Source organism: Cimex lectularius, unplaced genomic scaffold (assembly GCF_000648675.2).
Source record: "Cimex lectularius strain Harlan isolate CLEC.00 unplaced genomic scaffold, Clec_2.1 scaffold102, whole genome shotgun sequence".
Taxonomy (NCBI): domain Eukaryota; kingdom Metazoa; phylum Arthropoda; class Insecta; order Hemiptera; family Cimicidae; genus Cimex; species Cimex lectularius.
This window is the reverse complement of record NW_019394228.1, coordinates 2,020,761-2,043,557: the sequence shown is the minus strand read 5'-3', so window position 1 is coordinate 2,043,557 and position 22,797 is coordinate 2,020,761. Positions and strand designations below refer to the sequence as shown.

General features: G+C 31.8%; 3 protein-coding genes across 4 annotated transcripts in view; 1 reads left to right on the top strand and 2 right to left on the bottom strand.

Moving 5' to 3' along the window:
• Nucleotides 1-699: 699 nt before the first annotated feature.
• On the bottom strand, nucleotides 700-6,293 carry LOC106665561 (zinc finger FYVE domain-containing protein 21-like). Of its 2 annotated transcripts, none has more exons than XM_014392054.2 (7): nucleotides 5,803-6,283; nucleotides 5,680-5,730; nucleotides 4,768-4,936; nucleotides 4,636-4,708; nucleotides 4,482-4,567; nucleotides 4,295-4,416; nucleotides 700-1,842 (listed from the first exon to the last, which is right to left on the bottom strand). In XM_014392054.2, exons 1-7 carry the CDS (start codon nucleotides 5,932-5,934, stop codon nucleotides 1,765-1,767), a joined length of 711 nt encoding a protein of 236 aa, XP_014247540.1. In that variant the 5' UTR covers nucleotides 5,935-6,283; the 3' UTR covers nucleotides 700-1,764. The 2 variants fall into 2 exon arrangements, with proteins under 2 accessions (XP_014247540.1, XP_024086136.1); XM_024230368.1 differs by lacking the exon at nucleotides 700-1,842 and adding an exon at nucleotides 2,144-4,198 and having other exon boundaries at nucleotides 5,803-6,293.
• Nucleotides 6,294-8,552: 2,259 nt separating this feature from the next.
• On the top strand, nucleotides 8,553-15,385 carry LOC106665533. Its single transcript, XM_014392009.2, has 11 exons — nucleotides 8,553-11,364; nucleotides 11,417-11,577; nucleotides 12,164-12,235; nucleotides 12,291-12,543; nucleotides 12,602-12,754; nucleotides 12,807-12,962; nucleotides 14,178-14,351; nucleotides 14,412-14,577; nucleotides 14,632-14,915; nucleotides 14,964-15,100; nucleotides 15,163-15,385. The coding sequence occupies exons 1-11, from the start codon at nucleotides 8,665-8,667 to the stop codon at nucleotides 15,317-15,319; spliced, it is 4,413 nt and encodes a 1,470-aa protein (XP_014247495.1). The 5' UTR covers nucleotides 8,553-8,664; the 3' UTR covers nucleotides 15,320-15,385.
• A 689-nt stretch (nucleotides 15,386-16,074) lies between these two features.
• LOC106665534 (DNA-binding protein D-ETS-6-like) overlaps nucleotides 16,075-22,797 on the bottom strand; it is a 59,055-nt gene continuing 52,332 nt past the window's right edge. Inside the window, exons 3-4 of the mRNA XM_014392010.2 lie at nucleotides 20,257-20,491; nucleotides 16,075-16,629 (exon numbers count right to left, since the gene is read on the bottom strand). Of these exons, the coding sequence (XP_014247496.1) occupies nucleotides 16,320-16,629; nucleotides 20,257-20,491 (545 nt within the window). The 3' untranslated portion in view covers nucleotides 16,075-16,319. The remainder of the gene's footprint in view (nucleotides 16,630-20,256; nucleotides 20,492-22,797) is intronic.

The following is a 22,797-nucleotide window of genomic DNA, read 5'->3' as shown; positions in this document are numbered from 1 at the left end:
GCTAATAAATTATATTCACACAGAAGTCTTCATTCAAACTGCCCAAAGTATTCATCAGGGTTATTGAGGAAGAATCCCTTCCATTCACGCTAATAAATTACATTCCACACCAGACTTCATTCACAATGCCCAACATATTCAATATTCATCAGGGTTCATGAGGAAGAATTCCTACCATTCACGCAAATTAATTACCTTCACGGACCCTACTTCATTCAACTGCCCCTGGGTCCTCAATATTCCTCGAGGTCTCTACTTTTATGCTAATAAATTACATTCACTTATTATATTTATCCAATTAAGAACTGCCATTCACCCTTTTGATTCAAGTATGGTGGGTCCGCCGGTATAAGGGTCTCCCTTAGGAAGGAGGGTTAAATTTAAAAAAAAAATGGTTGGAGCAGTGGTATTTTGAGCCGAAGATCGTGGGTTCGAATCCTGCTCGTGATACTAATTTTTTCATCTCAACCAAGACTTTAGATAAAAAGAATAAGTAATTCAGATAATTAATAATGGTCAATTATGACCACTAAACAATGTATTATTTATTAAATTAATTAACATGCTCCATAAAGACCAGGAAAGTTATCTTTTTGTATTTTGATCATAGAACTTGATTCAAGAAAAGAGAGATTTTGGTTTTAATAGGGATTAAATAAATTGTTGATCAAGTAAATAACATATTTATAAAAATATTTATATGTGTAATTAACATCATAAACTATAATTTCATATACTTAAATAATTCCGATAAAATTGTATCATTAAAATAAAGTTAAGGCTTATTTAAATAGAGAGAATGGTAAACGTTACATAGGTAAAACAAGTTTGAAAGCATTTCCTTAGATTAAAACAAAAAAATAAAGAAGAAGAAGAAAGAGGAAGATCAAGTTTGTACTTCTTACTTAACATTTTTCTCACTATTTACTATCACATGGTAAAATGACAATCCTGAGAAACAACAATATGGTTCAAACATTTCAAAGAAACAATTGACAATTTTTGGAAAATTTCATTTTTAAAAAATTAAACATCATACAACTAACAGAAAAAATTCAATCCATTAAAATATTTTTTATAAATGTATAATAGTTTTAATTAAGGCACAAGAAAATAAATCAGTCTTTTCAAGATGTGGTTAACATTTACTTATTATTCAAGCAATAGAATTAAACAATTTTATATGAAACAAACATAAAATCAATGTTAACAACATCCCTGCTCAAAGACAAATAATTAAATTAATTAAACAATAATTAGTTATTAAAAACAAAGTTATTTTAAGTTAATAAAATTTAATAATTCATAAATAACAACTATGATTTGGTCTGAGCAAAAACAATGTCCAATTTTCTAACTGTCATTAGTTTTTTCTAAGTTTATTAATGCGTTAACTCAGTCTCTTGTCAGAAATATTTAAAAATATAACTCAATTGGTGGGCTGAGCTTCTCATGAAGGATTTTCTCTTGAGAAAAAAAATAGTTTGTTACCTTTAACCAAAAACTTTAGTTTGGAATATTTATACATTCTAAATAACTGCCAAGTCAACAGGAAAAAGAAAACTTAATAAAAGAGAGCGTAAGTTGCTAAATCTTATGACTAACCATATACACAAATTTAATAAATCTTTAAAATCAGAGTTAACTTTAAATCCCATCCAGATATTTTGAGAGTTTATAATTAAAAGGCGCAAGATTTAAAGAAAATCGATAAACAAAGGAAAGTTCAATTATTTAAAAGCTTAAAAGATTATTGAAACAATCTTAACTCGAAAGCAACGATGATGACGAACTGTTTTGGTCCCAGCTACACCTGACTTTGTTAGTGGTAAACCTGAAAGCCTATACAAAAACAAATATTGACAAAAATAAAAATTGATTTATACAAACAGGAATTTTTAATTATGATTTATAACAAGGTTGGCAAATAAGATCGTTCAATCTTTACATGCACAATTAAGCGCATTTTATTTAATATACATAGTACATACTAATCAACATTGATCCTCTTTTTATTAACACTTGCACTGCCGTCATGGTCCTCCAAGATAATAATTAATAATTGGTTCCTTCCAAGTTTTTTTTGTTTTTTTCTTGTACTGTATTTTTTTTTTTTTTTTTTTTTTTTTTTTTTTTTTTTTGGCAGTCAGGTTCCACTACTGACAGCAAGCTTCCAATAATTGAATATTTCTTTTCAGGATTACAATATCTTTTATGCAAAGTAACATTTTTATGATGGTGCTTCTCATTTTTATATCGAATTCCAAAACCTGGGGAATGTCATTAAAAATAAAGCAAACAATAAAGGACTTAGGGAACAGCCCTGCCTAACACCTCTCCCACCCTCAAGGTCATTAGAATCTGTCATCAAACAAGGATTGCATATACATATATATATTACAAAATAATACATAATATATCATTATTAATGAAAAATACTAGTTAAAATCAATAAAAAGTTAAATAAAGTAATCTTTTTGTCTTTTTGAGGTTTACAGTTAGTTTCCATTATGGACAGTAAGCTTTCAATAATTGAATATTTCTTTTCAGGATGTAAGCGCTTTCCACAATGATTACAATACCTTCTGTGTAAAGTAAAATGCTTATGATGGTGCTTCCTATTTTTATAACATATTCCAAAAAACCTGGGGAAGGTTGTCTAAAAATAAAGCAAACAATAAAGGACTCAGGGAGCAGCCTTGCTCAATAAAAAGTTAAATAAAGTAATCGTTTTGACTTTTGGAGGTTTACAGTTATTTTCATTATTGACAGCAAGCTTTCAATAATTGAATATTTCTTTTCAGGGTGTAAGCGCTCTCCACAATGATTACAATATCTTCTGTGTAAAGAAAAATGTTTATGATGGTGCTTCCTATTTTTATATTGAATTCCAAAACCTGGGGAAGGTCGTCTAACAATAAAGCAAACAATAAAGGACTTAGGGAGAAGCCTTGCCTAACACCTCCCCCACCCTCAAGGTCATTAGAATCTGTCATCAAACCAGGATTGCATATACATATGTATCTATTACAAAATAATATATAATAATAATAATATTGTTATTAATGAAAATATTAGTTAAAATCAATAAAAAGTTAAATAAAGTAATCGTTTTGACATTTGGAGGTTTACAGTTATTTTCCTTTCCTTCCTCCTTTTTTCCTTCCTATTTTTATATCACATTCCAAAAAACCTGGGGAAAGTCGTCTAAAAATAAAGCAAACAATAAAGGACTTAGGGAGCAGTCCTGCCTAACACCTCCCCCCCCCATGATCGTTAGAATCTATCAAAAAAGCTAAATAAAGTAATATTTTTGACTTTTTGAGATTTACAGTTAGTTTCCATTATTGACAGTAAGCTTCCAATAATTTAATATTTCTTTTCAGGATTACAATATCATTTGCGTACAGTAAAATTTTTATGATGGTGCTTCCTATTTTTATATCGTATTCTAAAAAAATCTGGGAAGGTCGTCTAAAAGTAAAGCAAACAATAAAGGACTTAGGGGGAAGCCCTGCCTAACACCATATTCCATACTAAAGAAAAAACTTCAGACAATCTGGCCTGACCTCATAAAGCATATTATTTCTTTTCATTATGAAAAATTCATAACACAAGTGACAGCTTTTTCCTTTTATTATTGTTTATTTTAATTTTATTTTTTAATGCCTTACGACCCTATGACTCATATATTAGCTAGAGGATGTATTCCATTGTCTGTTTCATAATAAATAGTTGGGGGAAGAGTAGCATGAAAAAAAAATGGCAGGGGTCACAGCAGGAATTGACCCATGACCAAAGGGTTTAAGAGCCGAGAGTTTATTACGCTGAGCATTCAAACCACTCGGCTACCGCGGTCCCTTACTATATTATATATTTTACAGGCTGAAATATTTCAAAAAGAAAACTTACTAAAATGTTTCTGAAATCTTTCAACTGTGCAATAGCTTTAGTCGGTAGCGCTACAACAAAAGCAGCTAAACTTGTAGTACAAAAAAACTGAATGAACTTATTTGTCAACTTTTTTTTCTTCAAATTAAAAAAACACTAGCTTTACAAATTAAAGATAAACCAGTACTGTACTATTTCTTTTTAAATAAAAAGCTATTGATTTAGCAAAAATACATAAATAATAATTATATAAACTAAATTGTGGAGTCAACTTACTTTAAAATGATTAAATTCAAGAAGCACCAAGCTGTAGTTAGGGAAAGCATTGAACAAGTTTTGCATATTTTAAACAAAGAAAAGTGAAAATAAATTTAAGAGTAAATAATAAAAATAAACAATTCACCTGTTTCATGGCTTTCATCCATTCATTCCCTGCTTGCCTCTCTTGAATATCCTTTGTCGTACAAAAAGATATTTTTTCCACTTGTCCTTCTTCAGTGTAAGTAATCTCCAAATTTGATTTCCCTGATAAATAATTTACAAAAAAAAAAAAAATTACATGTATAAAATCTGTAGTTAGGAAACATTACCTGATTTTTGATCCGTTTCAACGCAAAGGTAGGTGATTTCGTCCAGTAAAATTGGATTTAATTGAGAACCTTCAAACACTAAGGTCCTGAGTTATAAAAAAAAAATTATAGATAAATTACTAGTATTGTTTACAGTTTAAATTAAAATACAAACCTGTGATCCAGGGAAAGTTTGCAGTGGAGGAGAAGGTCTGACGATTTGTTGTTGTTGAGTATAAACAAGGCGCCTGGCGAATATACGAATCGTTCAAATTGTCCGAATAAAATATTTACACCGAATATTTACCGTTCATCAAGACTTTCAGGTCGTGTTGGAAAAAACGGTTTTCCTGTTTCGTTTCTTCCTCGCAGTTCAGACATATCCTGACTGGGTCGATGAAGCACATCCTCGGAAGGTCGAGCATCCTTTCGGAGCATTTGTTGCAATAAATAAAACCGCAACGACGACAATGGTGCTGCGGAAAGAAAATTTCCTGTACCAAAATTTATTGAGTTTTTTGATATCTAGAAGAGCAATTTATTTGACGTAATCGTCAGTAAATATTAATTTTAACATCAGGCACAAAAACAAGGTTTCAATGAATATATAAGCACATAAAATTCAACCTTAGAAGTAAATAATTCAGGCAAACAACCATAATTAATTAAATCAGACACTTGTTGAAAGTTTCACAAATTGAAAAATTCTAAAAATCGGATTATTTAGTTGTGTGGTTTTTTTATGTATTCGGGTGTGTGATGCAAAGTTGTTGAATTTTTAATTTTTTTAACAACTTATTCTTAATTATATACTTACACAATTAATTATACACAGGCGGGATTCGAACACAAGACTTTCAGCTAAAGCTCTACCACTTGAGCTACTGTGACTTCGCTCGCCAATGCCTCAAACTTTTCGCATTACAATTGGAATAAACGGGAAGTCAAAATGGGAAATTTGTGATCAAAGTCACGGTAGCTCAAATGGTAGAGCAATGTGTTTAGCTGAAAGTCATGGGTTCGAATCCCACCTGTGAGTAAGTGAACTAGAAAAGTATAATAAACCAGAAGGCTGCAGTGCTTGGAAAGCACAAACCCTGCTTTGTAGTATCTATCTATCGTCATCATTCGACCTTTTGGTGTGTTTAAAGAGTAAATATTGGTTGAAATGTTAATTTTTCCGAAAAAGGCCGAGAGAAAAAAACCAGGTCAATGTTACCTTTCTGGTAGTGAAGCCGAATTTAACAGAGCATCGCCTGCAGTTGGTGGCCTGGAAAAGCGTTAAGAAATCAATAGTTTATGTTATTTCTACAAGTAAAACCAGGTAAAAAGTCCGAAATACCTCTTTGTCCGGAGTCCATAGCGGTTCGTTGATGAATAGTGGGCTCGTCCTCGTCTCGTCGACTGCGACCATCCTAAACCCGGACTTGGATTTTATCAACTTTTTCCCTTCCATGTTGAAAAAAGGAAGCATAAAATTATGAGGAAAGAACCCCGAGTCACATAACGGCCGTGACTCCGCAGAGAGTTGTACCGCCGTGTGCACGCACTGTACAGTGGCGAAGGAGTGAGTGTGAACGTGAGAGGACGTGAAATTTAACACAGCGTGGAGGGGAGATTTCTCACAATTAAACTCACTTTAAATAAAACACAATTTCATCCAATCTCCTCTCTTTGCTTCTAGGCCTTGGATTACGATTTGAGATCGACTTGAAAAACAAATCAATCAAGAATTAAGTTGTCATTTTCACTTTCTGCTTTGTTTACAAATTGATAACTCTTATCAATCATTTAGAGTTATTATCAGTGTTAAAAAACAGCTATTTAACCTTCATCCTTAAAGAATTATAATTAAACAGAAACGTTCAAAAGTAATTAATGAATAATTAATTATGTTAATAGAAGCAAATACATAAAAATCTTTAAACAAAAATTGATAAAATGTTTAAATTAAAAGATAGTACGGATAAATAAATCAATCAGGAATTATGTTGACTTTTTCACTTTCTGCTCCTTTGTTTACAAATTGATAATTCTTATCAATCATTTAGAGCTATTATCAGTGTTAAAAAAAACAGCTATTTAACCTCCACCATTAAAAAAAATTATAAATATCCAAAAAACGTTTAAAAGTAATTAATGATGTTGATAGTAGCAAATACATAAAAATCTTTAAAAAATAAACAATTGATGAAATGTTTAAATAAAAATTAAAAACATTCGGAAAAACAAATCAATCAGGAATTAAGTTGACTTTCACTTTCTGCTTCTTTGTTTACAATTGATCACTCTTATCAATGATTTAGAGCTATTATCAGTGTTAAATCAACAGTTATTTAACCTCCAGCATTAAAAAAATTATAAATCCACACAAAAAAAGTTTAATAGTAATTAATGATGTTAATAGTAGAAATACATAAAAATCTTTAAACAAAAATTGATGAAATGTTTAAATAAAAAGATGTTTGGATAAACAAATCAATCAGGAATTAAGTTGACATTTTCACTTTCTGCTTTGTTTACAAATTGATGACTCTTATCAATCATTTAGAGCTATTATCAGTGTAAAAAAAACAGCTATTTAACCTTCATCCTTAAAAAATTATAATTAAACAAAAAACGTTCAAAAGTAATTAATGAATAATTAATTATATTAATAGAAACAAATACATAAAAATCTTTCAACAAAAATTGATGAAATGTTTAAATAAAAAGATGTTTGGATAAACAAATCAATCAGGAATTAAATTGACTTTCACTTTCTGCTCTCTTTTTTTTACAATTGATCACGCATATCAGTCATTTAGAGCTATCATCAGTCTTAAAAAAATAGCTATTTAACCTCCACCATTAAAAAAAATTATAAATACCCAAAAAACGTTTATAAGTAATTAATGAATAATTAATGATGTCAATAGCAGCAAATACATAAAAACCATTAAACAAAAAATAAACACTAATGAAACGTTTAAATAAAAATTAAAAACATGTTCGGAAAAACAAATTAATCAGGAATTAAGTTGAATTTCACTTTCTGCTCCTTTTTTTAAAATTGATCACGCATATCAATCAATTAGAGCTATCATCAGTCTTAAAAAAATAGCTATTTAAACTTCACCCTTAAAAAAATTATAAATAAACAACAACGAAAAACGTTTAAAAGTAATTAATGATGTCAATAGCAGAAAATACATAAAAATCTTTAAACAAAAAATAAAATGATAAATGGTTCAATAAAAATGTTCGGAAAAACAAATTCTTTAAACCGTTAATATTTATTTTACACACAAAACCTATTAAAATTATATAATAGTTTCAAATATACTTCGGAGAGTTAATATAGATTTTGTTCCGTTTTGTATATATTGAAAGTAAAGTATTTATTAGAGTGAACGAGTAGTGTGGAATGAGCTATCCATTGACTAGCAATTTGATTAGTTTTATAATGTAAAGGCGGAGGAATATCGAATACTCCAAAACTCTATTTGAGTAAATAGGTAGTGTAAATAGGAAAAAACGAATGAGAGTATCTAGATTTAAAAAACTGCTTGTGCTGGGAGGCTTAAATAATGTTTTGACAGCTGCCTGACACTAGACAACCCGAAGAAGAGTCGTCTTAAGCTACCTAAGAATTCGTTTATGAATGAATGAAAGCGTACCTATGACTAGGTTTAAAAACTGCAGGGGAGCTCGAATGAGCTCAATTATATTAGTTATCTAAAGGTTGGATAAATAGTTTCCTTATGTTTTAATGAGTGCAATTAAACACATATTGGGCAATTACGTATTGATCCTTTTTATTAACGACCTTTTGCCCTTTATTAATCAATTTCATTATGTTTCGTTCATAAAAATAATGGTTAATTCTATAAAATAGCATAGAGAATGTAGAAGCATATAGCATTCAAGTTTTCAATGTTTTAAATTATTAATTGTTCTAAGGCTCATTTTTAGAGTATTAAATATTTTTTTGTTTCAAATGAAAATATAATTTACAAAATATAATAGTTTATATATTTTTAGTTTTTTAAATATTTTAATTATTAAATAAGTTTATTTATTATTGATAAGTTATCAGTAACAGTTTTATAACCTTCCGTTTAGTTTTGTTTACTTTCTTGGTGGACACGTGGTCGGTGATTTTTCATCATTAGGCCGGTTATTTCTCTCGTAACTCATTGGCATGCTTTTTTAAAGTTGTAAGATGCAAAAAAGCACTCTTTTAGAATTGACGGGCCCGGAGCTTTCAGAGATATGCAAACTGTTGGGAGAGGAGAACTACGTTACGTTCATGGTGGACTTGATCTCGTCCCTCCAGCAGAAGGATTTCGTAGAACAGGAGATCACGAAGAAGTTCAAAGTGGTCAACTATCTCATCCAGAACGACGCCTCTGTCTCCGAGACGAAGATCGTCTGTTTCGAGAACATCCTGGATCTGAGTCTTCAGTTCGTGTACGACAACGTCGACCACGACTACCTGGGTCGTTTTTCACTCCTGCTCACCTATTTCGTCGATTACACCATAAAATTCACAAGTGCCAAGATGGAAACCGCCGTCAACAATTTCGTCAAGTACATTTTCAAAGGGTTCGACGAAAGTCCTAAAGATTTCAACCTGATCGTCTTAGGGACTGCGATTAACTTTTCTCTGGCCGTGTGCGACCTGAAGCTGAACGTCCTGCCCAGGCTCGAACTTAGGGAAATCGGACACTCGATCAGGCTGCTCGAACCGTACCAGAATTTTGAAACTCTCTACCTGGCCGATAGAATTTTAAATTTAGTCTTTGAACTGCCTTCGGTCATCTTGAAACAATGCTTGAAGCTGTTCGGCCAGATCATATTGCTCGAACAGGACAGCACTCTGCTCAAAAAATTATGGCTTAAAGTCGAATCGAAGTTGTCGAGAGGGTCCGAGGAGGAGATCTTGCGCGGCCTGGCTGTCATATGCTACCTAGGAGATAACTACATATCCGTGCAGAACACCGTAACGTCATACATGCTCTACAACGAGACTTCATTCTGGAAAATCGTGCAAATATCAATATCCAAAGACAACCGCATGATAAGAAAAATGGCCCTGTACATCCTGAAACGTTACATATACGAACTTGAGACTTTACAAGAATGCGTGCAAACAGAGTTGTTTTGGTTTGACGGTAAATGTAGAAACTCTGTTGAGACATTTCATACGCTGTTCATCGTTATTGAAATCCTCGAGGGCACACAAGTTCACATCGTTTCTCAGATATTTCAAGAATTGGATAAATTGATTTTTTCCTCTTTTAAATCAAATCTTCTTCACCCTACTTGGCTTTCTTGTGTTTTTATTAGATTCTTTCATCAAGATTCAATCGTTATTTTAAGAAATGCTATTAAACAGTTTGCCTCTGTCGATCCCATGCTCTGGACTAAAGACTACAATTATAAATCCTTATATTTGAATTTTTTCAAATCGATTAATAATATGCTGCTTTTTTCAGTTTACGAGGATTTCAATTTGGATGAAATCCTTGAGAAATGGTTTTGCAAATCGGTGACAATGCTCAGTGATATTTTACTCTCAATCTCGTTAGTCAGTTGGAGCCCTATTGCACTTTTTCATGTGACGAAAGCCTTGTCGAAAACGCCTTCTGTGCAAGCATGGGACGTGCTTACATTAGACGTGCTGAAAAGTTTTATAGTGCAAGCTCTAAGAACGCAAACCGTCATTATCCGCGGGGCCATTCAGACACATTTGTTGAATTGTGTTATGAAACTGACTTGCGAAAACGTCGAGTTGTTGCAAATCGGCGAGGTGCTCAATGTATTTAAAAGCGAAGAGTGCCTGAGGCGCGGTACCAAAGAATGGACCAACGTCGAACAGTGGATGAAATCGTTCATAACGCAAAAACAAGCGGATTTCTTTATAAGCGGTTTCATGGAAAAGTTTCTTTACGAAAGCGCCTCGCTTCAAAGCATATCTCGCGTCTTGCTGATGTTGTCCGAAATAGGTCTGTTCAACCCCAAAAACCCAACGCACAACCAAGCAGTACATACGATATTCAACGCACTCGAAGATTGCGACAAAAGGGCTTATTCAGCCGTTGAAAAACAGAATATTTCCATTAAACTTATTTTTCACCTGTTAAACGAAGGGCAAACAGATTTTTCCCCTCTGTTGAAAATAATCCATGACAATCTCGCTTATGTTTTTCTATTTATTAAATACAGATTACAAACTGTGACAAACGTAAGGGACTTAAACGATGTAAGCACTTATGTAAAAGTGCTTAAATTGATCTTCGAGAATCCAAATTTGTTGGCTGTGTATACTAAGGAAGCACAGGTTCTTTTAAACACTGCATGTTCTGAAATTCTCGCTGAATTCATAGGAGTAATTCAAGAACACTTATGTCTCAACATAATAAATTTATACTTCTCTTATGTCACGACAAGCGATTTAAAGCCTCCTGATTTTACGAGAATTTTCAGACCTAGGATACTGAAAAGAACCCTTCTCAAAAAGCCTCCTGAGATTCTCTTGACAGAGTTGAAAATGATCCATAGCCAGATTGTCGCTCTTAACGTCCAGCTCGCCTGGGACTGCTTGTCCCTGTACATCAAAGAATACGGCGTCGAGAAAATATACGAGAGCTTTTGTCTCAGCGCACTGATGGAAGAAGCGCAGGAAGCGTTGAACACAGGTGGCAAAGAGTCTGTCGTCCCGATCCTTAGCGTGTTCAACCAAATCCTAATATTTTACAAAGACATACAAAAGATATCGAACTTCATCAACCTGACTTGGCAGACCTGTTTCGAATTTAGAAAAACAGAACTTTTCTGGAAAGCGATCAACCTTTGGATCTCGATGCTTTTCAACACTGAGCTCATTAAAAAAAGCGACCTACAGCCTATAATAAAAAATGTAATTTTCCTTGTCATGTTATTTTTTTCAATTTTAATGATTTATTTTTCAGTTCGCCTTTAATTTGCTGTCGCAAGGAAACGATATCTCCGGGCTGGCTAACGTCCTGTCTCGACACTTGCATGCCTTCGATGTCGGAGAAACGCCAGTGATTTTTGATGATATTTTTGTCGAGTGTCTTTTATTTGGCTCTATAAACAGAAGGGATCAAAAGTAAAAATAAGATAATTTTTAAAAATTTATATTTTAATAACTAATAGCTACTAGTAATTTTAGTAACTAGTTAAATATTAACATTTATTCAACCTTGATTTTTCTGTTGATACAGTTGTTTTAAACATTTCTTTGAACTAATTTGGTTTCCACTTTAGATAAAAAAATAAAAAAAGCATGTTTGATTTGATCATTATTTATCATTTTTACACATAAATTGTTTATATTTTCAATTCTAATAGTCAATGGTCCCATTTTTAAATCTTAATTTTTAATTTTGCAATTTTATTCTTTGATACTTAAAACAAAATGACAGTTTAAGATCTATTTTTGTTAATTACATAAAAATTTTATTTTTGTCATTACGAATCATTTTAGTCTATGCCTGTGCTGGTCTTGGTCGATAGTGACAAAAATATATATAATTAACAAAAGTTGATATTTGACTGTCAACTTGTTTGAAGTATCAAAGAATAAAATTGTAAATTAAACGTTAACATTTAAAAATTACATCAGACTGCTGACTAAAGGAGGAAATTTTCTTTTTTTTAATATTAATTTTTATTAATAAAATATTATTTTTTAGATTAGAATTTGAAACTTGCAACTATATACATTCTCAAGGCGATGCTTATGCTATTAACAAACTTGCGCCTCAGTAAGTACCAAAATTAATTTTTGTTTAAAAAAAACTCAGTATTTTTTTTTTCCAGTATTATTGTCAAGTCCGAGCTTGAAGTCAGGCTGCAAGCGCTGAACATCCTTTTTAAAAACTCCTCCCCAGAAAACAACATATTTATTTTTAAAATGGTCAAGAATTTGATACAAGAGGACAGGACTTGCATGAAGAACAATAAAAGGTACTTCAACGACTCTTTAGTCCACAGGCGGAAAAACAGAACGCTACAGGTTTTGCTCATAATACAACGGTACATCGCCAATCACCTGTTTGAGTTTGATGGATTTGTGGGTTCAGTGAAAATTAATTATTTGAATTTTCACCTTCTAATTTTTTATTTTTTAGAACATACAATTCTTGTTGTATGACTGGGCTGTAGAGGCTTTGCTAAGCGAGAGCCAGCAGCCGAGCATTCGTTACCAGCTCGAATTGCTTTTCATCAACCTCTGCATCGACTATCCTCTCTTTAAAACAAAGTTTTGGAATGTATTTGACAAGGTAAAGTGTATTTCTTAAAACCAAAAAAAGATGAATTGACTGTTATTTCCAGGCAGGGGATGAGCGAATTGGCAGCCTTACATCTTTCATCTGCATTGCCTTTCACCTCGCCAAGACCAAAATTGACAACGAGTTTTTCGAAGAATTAATAAACTACGTACTTCCCTGCTGTATGTCGCAAAATTTCAATTTACGGCTGTACGGACAGGTAATAATAAATATGGCTCATTTGTCATTGCTCATTTAATTATACTATTTGCCTGTCTCCCTTCAAAGGGTAAAAAAATATTAGGATGGAAAATGATATATTATCTATTACTTATACTGGGTGGGCCCTAACGAAACAAAGATACTTTGAGGATTTATAGGAAATTTCATGCTGAACATAAAAGTTCCTATAAACCTAGGTCCCCAAATGAAGGCTTCTGAGAAAAACGTAAAAACCTCAAAAAACCTTTTTTTTTAAATAGCTTTTTTTCAAGAATTACTCCCGAATGGTTTTATGTCTCAATATACATAGAAAAAAACCTATTCGAGCAATATGTTTTATTAGAATGAGACCAACTACACGTTATTGTCTTAATCTGTTGTCAAGATACGAGTTTTTGATATAATAACCATTTTTTTCGAGAAAAAAACCTTCAAGAAGGAAAAATCATAAGATTTAAAAAAAAAAAATCGGACCTTATGTTGTTAAATTGCCTTTTCACCACTTTACCTAATTTATTCACAGTTTTGACTACTTTTTCAGAAAGAGCGATAAATTTATTTATTTACATTATAGTTTATTTAAATTAAGTATTATTTTTATGTAAGGTCTTGGTTGAGATGAAAAAGATGATTTCACGAACGGGATTCAAAGCCAAAGGTTGTGAGTTCGAATCCTGCTCGTGAAACTAGCATTTTCATCTCAACCAACACCATACATAAAAAGAATAATTAATATGGTCAATTAGACCACTAAACATAAATGGAATAAAATATAAATTATTGTTATTTTTTTAACACAAGAATAATCATAACTCCTTATTAAACAGAGATAGGATATCCACTCTGGGCCATTCTACTACTTTTTCGATGAAGTTTCATCCAAAAAATTTTTCACACTGATCCAAATCCACCCATACAAGTATGTATGTTTCTTTTACAAGACTGACCCACAGAAAAAGTGAGGGGAGACATGTAAATTTTCAATCAATAAAAGAGAAGATTAATAAACAAAAAAGTTATAAGAATAGTTATTTAATTAAAACTTTACCTTGTAAACAACCTGATGCTATTAATTTTTTCTTCAATTTGTTGAATTATTAATTTTATTAAATTATTTTTCGCCTTGAATTGACTTTTGATTTATAACCATTATTATTTTTTTAAATTATTGATGATAATATATGAATAATCACCCTAAATTTCTATAATCTAGGTTGCAATGGAAAAACTTTGGCCGTATTACCCAGAAATGGCTGAAAAATACAAAATACTGTACAAAAACCAGTGGAAAATATTTGCCCAGGGAAATATGCTGATCAACGTCAAAAAGCTTCAATCTGATTTTTATTTTAACATTTTCGACTGTAAAAAACATTTTACTCTCCAGGTACTTTTTTATTTTATAGATTATAATTATGGATTAATATTATAATTATTCCTTTTCAAGACAATATTTTGGGACCTGCCTAGATTATCAAATATATCGCAAGACGAGTGGATTTCAATTTCGTATTTAAAATCGATAGTAAATGTTGAGAATATTGGAATACCTTTAGGCGAAAAGAGTGAATTAATTGAATGCGAATCTCCTTCCTGGGTCTTGAAAGCTTCCGGTAATAAATTTCCAAATTAAACATTATCAATAAATAAAATTATTCGTTTGCCAGAAATATCCGTGAGGGAGGAGAGCACGAGCATACAAAAGAAATTCGTCCCTTGGAAAGGCATGCTTTCAGAGCTTGAACTAGAGGAAACGCGTAAAAACCGAAAAGAAGGCGGTATGATTTTGGTCACAAGTCTGATCGACAAATCCGCCAACCTCGGCGGCCTGGCCAGAACGTGCGATATCTTCGGTGTGAAAGAGTTGGTCGTGGGAAATTTAGAACTGACAAAAGACAAATCGTTCACAAGCCTCAGCATGACAGCAGAAAAACACATTAACATCACAGAGGTAATATTTCACAATGTATATCAGCTTTATTTAAAAAAAAATTTTTAGGTGAAAGCACGCAATTTAACAGAGTATTTAACAAATCTTAAACAAGATGGATATACAGTTGTCGGCGCTGAGCAAACGACAACAAGTGTGTTTTTATCTGAGTATAAATTCCCCTATAAAACTCTTCTCGTCCTCGGGTAAAATTATTTCAAAGGTTAAAAATAAAACTTTTTTGTAATTATTAATTAATTTTTTTCAGAAATGAAAGAGAAGGTATTCCTGCTGATATTATATTACATTTAGATGCTTGCGTTGAAATCCCACAGTTCGGTGTGATCAGATCTCTCAACGTGCATGTCTCGGGTGCCATATTCCTTTGGGAGTATGCAAAACAACATTTATGTTCCAAAAAATAATCATTTGTAAATTTCTTGTACATAGTTTTATTTAATTTATTGTAAATATGTGGATAAGGCTTTTTTTAACATGAAAAATAAAGTAATTATTTTCTATATGAAGTAATAAATAATAAGTATAGGAAATTTATTTCTTTAACGTAAGGTTATATAATTCCTTCGTTACTGTTTTTTATTTTTTTATTATTATGTTATTTTATTTTTTTAAGCCCATCTATAAGTATGTCAGGTTGGCTGCTGGCGAACACCCAGCAAATTTGTTAAACAAAGCAAATGAAAATAAAGAGGTCTAATAAAATTTGTCCAATTATATTCATAAATTTTATTTTAAAAACAAATTTGTACATAAAGCTAAAAAAGGGTAAAGGTTCACAACCAGTAATAATCCTATTCTGTAAAATGAGCTTGGAAATAAATTAAAATTACTCATATAAAAAAATTTGTTTCCAAAGCTCATTTATCATTTTATTATATCTAACATAATTACAATATATTTACATTATCACTATTCACAATCGACACACCGGTAATTTGCCTACTATGCACATTAAACCTTACAATAGTCTAACAATAAATCAATAATATAAAATATAATATCTCTTAAAACAATTTCTATATTTTATTCTCTTTTTTATCGACCTATTGTTAGAAATCAGGTACATCTGAGTTATTCTAAAAACAAATAAAACAGTATAACATGATAATCGAACTAGTTTGTTCTATATTAAATGAAGTATTTATGAAAATATTACTTCAAATGTTTTGAACACAAAATCAAATTAAACTATATTAAGTGAGATTTTAAATGTTTTTTTAGATTCAGTGATCAAGATGGCCAAATATTTATAGATTAGTCAATTAAAAAATATTCTGAGATAAAAGGAACTTGTTTTTTTGTTTATTTTACGGTCAACCGATTGTTGCCAGCAGGATGTCACTCGTTGTGAGATCCCTGAATGAGACGACTTAGGAACTGAAGAGAGCGTCCTACCGGGTTGTGTTAGTTGGTTGTCGTGTGGGGGGTGTAGTGAGGGTACCTCGGAGGCGGCATGTAAATGGAGGATAGGCCCGTTGACGCCCAGTAGGACGGCGGTGGCTGGAGGATGGCCGCTGGAGCCGGAGGCGGTGAAGGCAGCAGACTCGAACTCGCCGTTTGGTACAGGCCGCTGAGATCGGTTGAAAAATCCCTCGGGTTGCCGCCGCTCGACTGTGCCTGTGCCTGGCATGCAGCCATCAGACCATGGAAGTCGAACTTGTACGCGTACCTCTTCCCATGTACTTTGGTCATTATGTTCTTATCGTAATAATACCTGAAAAATGACAGGCATTTATTAATATAAAATAAATTTTCTTACAATGATAGTATACATTTTTCAACACATTATTTGAATAATAGCTGTTTCAATAAGATATTCCAATAACGACTTTTTAAAAATCGGAAAAATTTCAGGGGTCAAAAAATCTATAAATCTAAATTCAAACAAAAAATTTATATAAATATACCTAAATGTGACTCTAGAGGCGCTAAAACGAAATTGGAATGAAAATATAAAAAAAAGATAAAATTCAGCTTTCAAATTTTTTTGGGCAAACCAGGGCCTAGTCGAAAATGGCGGTGTCCGATATTTTGGAGTGTAGAATCATCAAAAAAAGTCACCTTGTTTTGGAAATATTTTTATTATAATTTTGTTTATTACGTTACACTTGGTCAAATATCGACAAATTTAAATTCAAACAAAAATTTATATTTAGAGGTGCTAAAACGAAATTTCATAAGTTTCACGAAAAAAAGTTGTATGTTTTTTGAAATTTTTTCGATGTTTATAATTTTTATAGCTTTTACTATATTTTTATTGAAGTCTACATAAAAAAATCTGTAAAATTATATATTCACTTAGTTGATTTCAGCAAGTAGAACGGCGAAATAAAAATATTTTTAAAAAAGCGTAAATTTCAATTTTAAAATTTTTGGCCAAACCAAGGTCTAATCAAAAGAGGCGGGGTCCGATATTTTGGAGTGTAGAATAAAAAAAAAGTCTGGTACAAATCCGTGACACACCAACCTAGTCGTCACCTTGTTTTTGAAATATTTTTATTATAATTTTGTTTATTACGTTCCACTTGGTGTAATTTAATAAAAATCTTTAAACGAAGTCTCGTTAGCCAAATTGTCGCTACGGACTCAGCTTTCCGAGGAACAATTCTGCTCATAACACGATTGTTTCCTGAGTTAAGACCGTCATCTGTGCCAATTATATTTAGTTATTTTGATAATGATCGAGTCCAAGAAAAAGAACCTTATTCATTCAAATCTCTGATAACAAAAAACATCTTTGACATATTTAAGTTTCCTTCTTAAGTGAAGATTCTCGTGTCAACCGGAGATGGTATAAGGAAGGAGACATATGATAAAAGATCAGGCATGATCTTTTAGTTGCGATGTTTTGTCAATGTCTGACAGGTAAAATATAAGTGAAAAAGTAGAAAACTACTTGATTACTAACTCTAATTTTCAATGAAAAGTGGGACTGGGCGACAAGCTGATCCGGCTTCAAGGCGGCAAAGTAAAGAAAAGGTCATGGGATTTCTAAGAAATGATCCATTTTGATCAGTTCCTGATGCTCAAGTGACAAGGGACTTCGTTCAACTTGGTCTTTTAGGCCGAAAACAGCTTTAATAATTTAATAAACAGTAATAGTACAAAAGCAGCATGACAGCGCAAGGTCGCACATTTTCTTTAGATCACAGCAAAAATTAACGAAATGGATTTCGAACCTTTCCCTCAGGAACCTAGCCCGACCTCGCTACTTCGAACACCACTTATTTCCTTCCTTGACCTGTTATTGCATGGTGGTAGATTCTCAATCGAAAAAATCTAAAAACCGGCAGAAGTTTTCCGACTATTTTTCTGTTTTGTCATGGTATCGTAGAGATCATCTGAAGCTAGTTTCAAGCGGACATTTAAGTTGGCGAAGCAAAACAGAAATAGAAAGGCATATTCCATATTTTGAGAATCCAATTGTTTTCAATATATTCCACACCAAAATTAGTTGATTAAATAAAATAATTTACAATTAATTAATTATTTTACTTAATTAAATAAATAAATAATTAATTTTAGTCAAGTTTAAAATAATCTTTAGACAAGTTTAAATTCAATCTTCATCATCACGATTTGTCATTCAATTCGATGATGCTAGGGAGCCCAGGCGTGATAATATTTCACCCTAAATTACATATTATGAAATCCAAATGCTTCCAATGTATTCACACAACAATTAATTATTAATTAAAATGATTATTTTACTTAATTAAATCAATAAATAATTAATTTTTAGTCGTGATTTGTCATTCAATTCGATGATGCTAGGGAGCCCAGGTGTGATCATATTTCACTCTGAATTACATAATTATTATCAAATGCTTTCATTGTATTCATACAACAATTAATTTTTAGGGCAGTTTTAATCTTCATCATCACGATTTGTCATTCAATTCGATGATGCTAGGGGGCCCAGGCGTGATAATATTTCACCCTGAATTACATATTATGAAATCCAAATGCTTTCAATGTATTCACACAACAATTAATTAATTATTAATTAAAATGATTATTTTACTTAATTAAATCAATAAATAATTAATTTTTAGTCGTGATTTGTCATTCAATTCGATGATGCTAGGGAGCCCAGGCGTGATAATATTTCACCCCGAATTACATATTATGAAAATCCAAATGCTTTCAATGTATTCACACAACAATTAATTAATTATTAATTAAAAATGATTATTGTACTTAATTGAAGAAATAAATAATTAATTTTCAGAGCAGTTTTAATCTTCATCATCACGATTTGTCATTCAATTCGATGATGCTAGGGAGCCCAGGCGTGATAATATTTCACCCTGAATTACTTATTATGAAATCCAAATGCTTTCAATGTATTCACACAACAATTAATTGATTATTAATTAAAAATGATTATTTTACTTAATTAAATAAATAATTAATTTTTAGGGCAGTTTTAATCTTCATCATCACGTTTTGTCATTGAATTTAATGATGTTAAGGAATCCAGGCATTTATCACATACCACACTAAATTCCTAATTTCGTCAATCCAAATTATTTCTATTGTATTCCGCAACAAAATGTAATAAAATAATTAATTATTAATTAATTTTTTGGAAATATTGTAATCTTCATTATAACTATTGATCATATCGTTGAGAATCATTGGATAAATGATATTTCAGATTGTTCATTAAAAAAAAGTGAATTATTTTATCCGAGTTTTTTTTTACATGCGTGTTGTTGAGATCTGTAGCTTTTAAGCAAGCGAGAAGGCGAAGCAAAACAGAAATAGACAGGCTAAAACGATTCAACTAAACGTTTATCACCTTGCAGACCCAAAGAAGAATCGAAATGCTTATAAAATAATTAAGCCGTTATTAAAATTCAAGACACCTAAAACGATCATGTTGAACCGGCACAGGGTCACTTGTTGGGCCCGTCTTTTCTCACTGGTTTTGAATTAACTCATTTCTCAACCTTACTGAAGATGGCTGTGCCGAAACGCGTTTGAGTAATTCAACAAACCAGCGAGTAAAGACGGACCTAATAAGTGACCCTGTGCCGGTCCAGCATGATCGTTTTAGGTGTCTTAAATTTTAATAACGGCGTAATTATTTTATGAGCATTTCGATTCTTCTTCGGGTCTGCAAGGTGATAAACGTTTAGTTGAATCGTTTTGGACCATGAGTTCACTGACTTACAGACCAACGCCATCATCAACTCAAAATGATGTTGCGATTAAAAAAATGTCCATATTTCATAAATCACTGTTGTAACTTCTTTTCTCCAGCGATTTTAAATCACTAGGGAGGGAATAGTAAATTTTCACCTTTTATAATACCATGTATGTTGGTTTATATTACCTAAGCGCTCGACTGAGTTTGTCGTAGTTCATGTTTGGTTTTGACTTTCGTTCGCCCCATCTCCTTGCGACTTCGTCCGGGTCGGTCAGCTTGAACTCGCCGTTGGCCCCTTCCCAGGCGATGCAGGCGTTGCTGGAATCCGACAGGAGCTCCAGGAGAAACTGCCAAAGCTGGATCTGGCCCGAACCCTGAGCGACCAACCTGCTGCTCGCTGCATTCAGGAGCTCATACGGATCTAAAACAACAACAACAATCATGACCGTGTTTTTTTTCATCAAATAATAAAATAGTAATAATAAAGTGATCCTATCCAACTGCTCAAGACCCACACTGATTCCTTATCTTGGCTATCGAAAAACAGTCTCACGGTAAATTCAACTTCTCCAAAATTGACACATTTTCCCTTGAATAAGAACCATGGGTCTAAATATAATCTGAAGTAGCAAGTCTAGTCTATATGATTGTTCTAACATAACTCTTAGGTTATTCCGAGATGGCCTATTCTTTCATATCGTTGGCTAATTTCTCACCTCATAGCTTGTTCACTCTTGTCTCTAACCAATAAAAATGGTTAACTAGCAAATAACAGTACTTTCTCATAGTATTCTTTTGTTAAATGAATTAGTTCAAAACCAAAAACTTTCAATGACAAAATGCAGACAGCTTTCACAACATTCTTTCCTAGAAAGGATTCAAGTTGCGGTTGCGAAATTTTTTTTACAAAATCTTTATGTTTAATGGCATATGAAAGTGTTGGCGTTTGAATGATTTTGTTCGAAATTTTATTCAAAAAATCAAATATTACAATATTTATTATATATAACGAATAAAAATTCTTTATTTACAAGAATAAATAGTAAATTGTAATTGGTTTCGGGCGTTAATGTTGTGAACAGGAAAGAAAAAACTTTTATTTAATAATTAGCATAGATTTTAAGCAGCAATTTCTTCAAAAGACAACATAAAATAAAAATTATAGTACAAATTAAACGAAATAGCACCCTACCAAGAAGAAGAGTTATATTCCAAAAATATTTTATACAAATTAAAATATATTTAAATGGAATTTTGCCGATTAATTTTTTTTATCTTATCACATAACTGACTTATTTTCTATTGAAAAGTTTCGTTGCGTTAAATTGGCCATTCAAATAGGACGAAAGCCCAAACAGTTATTTTGGATAGTATATTGTTAAATCAATCTCGCACAGACGATCCCTAATCCCGCAATTTAATTTTGTAATCAGGTCATCACGAGAGGACAAGAACAAACGAAAAAATAAATAGGGAAACAGAGAGTTAAATAGAGAAAGAGAAAGAGAAAGAGAAAGAGAGANTGAACAATACGTAAAAAACGTGCCTATGCCTACGAGCCTTTTACATCGAAAAAGATAATAAAATTTTTGCCGATTTTTTTCGTTTTTCATGAAAAATACGTAAAAAAACGTGCCTACGAGCCTTTTACATCAAAAAATGACTATAAAATTTTTTTCGATTTTTTTTGCGTTTTTCATGAAAATACGTAAAAAACGTGCCTTTTCCTACGAGCCTTTTACATCGAAAAAGACAAAAACCTTTTCGATTTTTTTTTTCGTTTTTCTTCAAAAGTACGTAAAAAAACGCGCCTACGAACCTTTTACATCGAAAAAGACAATATCAATTTTTTCGATTTTTTGTGTTTTTCTTGAAAAATACGTAAAAAACGTGCCTGTGACCTTTTAAAGTTACAATTAATTGTTATCGTTATTTATCCGATAGAAAGATTACTCTTTCTACTTTCAGCCTGCATCAACAAAGTTTAGAGTTGCGGCATTACAATTGAGAAAATTTGTGAAAAAATAAATCACCTCGGGTCTTGGTCGCCCACCCTGTGTAATATATATGAATAAATAAACAAAAACTCTTCAAATGCTTTATATTTCCAGTTCTAATTTATTTAAGGAGGGCCAGGTTTATGCCATTACGTGTAATTTAGTGGGTTTTAAATTCTCTGTTAAGTTTTCCTGTGTATAGGTAAATTTATTTCAGTTACCACCATTTTTGTCATTTTTGGGACAAAATCCCTCGTTGGAAGGTGATAAAATTGAGAAAAAAAAATACTTTTGATTTTCCCAAAGATATGTGTTCAAGGGTTTTTTGCAACTTTGTTTTTGGCTAAAAAAACTTTTTTAAAACCTATTTTACTACGTCGCCTCGAAAAATAAATTGTGTAGCGTATTTTTTACAGATAGCTCGAACTTGCTCGTCCTCTGACTGATTCTACGACACGAATTGACTGTTATATAATAAGTTCAAAACATTGAAATATATTCACAAAACAGAAACCCATCTTTAAAAATAAAATATTTTAATTACTTTTAAATAAATGAACCTCCTTCTAGGACCCTTTGGCAAGGACCTTGGACACTATTCCAATATTTTTTGTCCTAGTATAACCAATCCCTTGTATCTTTACTTAACAGCATTTTTTTACGCTGATTTTTATTGTCAATTTTTCATAAATTAACGTAAAAATAAAACGTAAAAAAATCAAAAAGGAAA

What these genes read in the sequence shown, in the direction of transcription:
- LOC106665561 (XM_014392054.2), bottom strand. Translation starts at nt 5,934, where the DNA reads ATGCTTCCTTTTTTCAACATGGAAGGGAAAAAGTTGATAAAATCCAAG. An exon ending in TATGGACTCCGGACAAAGAG is followed by an intron (nt 5,731 to 5,802) that starts GTATTTCGGACT and finishes ACGCTTTTCCAG; the next exon opens with GCCACCAACTGCAGGCGATG. An exon ending in AAACTTTCCCTGGATCACAG is followed by an intron (nt 4,568 to 4,635) that starts GTTTGTATTTTA and finishes TTTATAACTCAG; the next exon opens with GACCTTAGTGTTTGAAGGTT.
- LOC106665533 (XM_014392009.2), top strand. Translation starts at nt 8,665, where the DNA reads ATGCAAAAAAGCACTCTTTTAGAATTGACGGGCCCGGAGCTTTCAGAG. An exon ending in ATAAACAGAAGGGATCAAAA is followed by an intron (nt 11,578 to 12,163) that starts GTAAAAATAAGA and finishes ATTATTTTTTAG; the next exon opens with ATTAGAATTTGAAACTTGCA. An exon ending in TGTTTGAGTTTGATGGATTT is followed by an intron (nt 12,544 to 12,601) that starts GTGGGTTCAGTG and finishes TTTATTTTTTAG; the next exon opens with AACATACAATTCTTGTTGTA.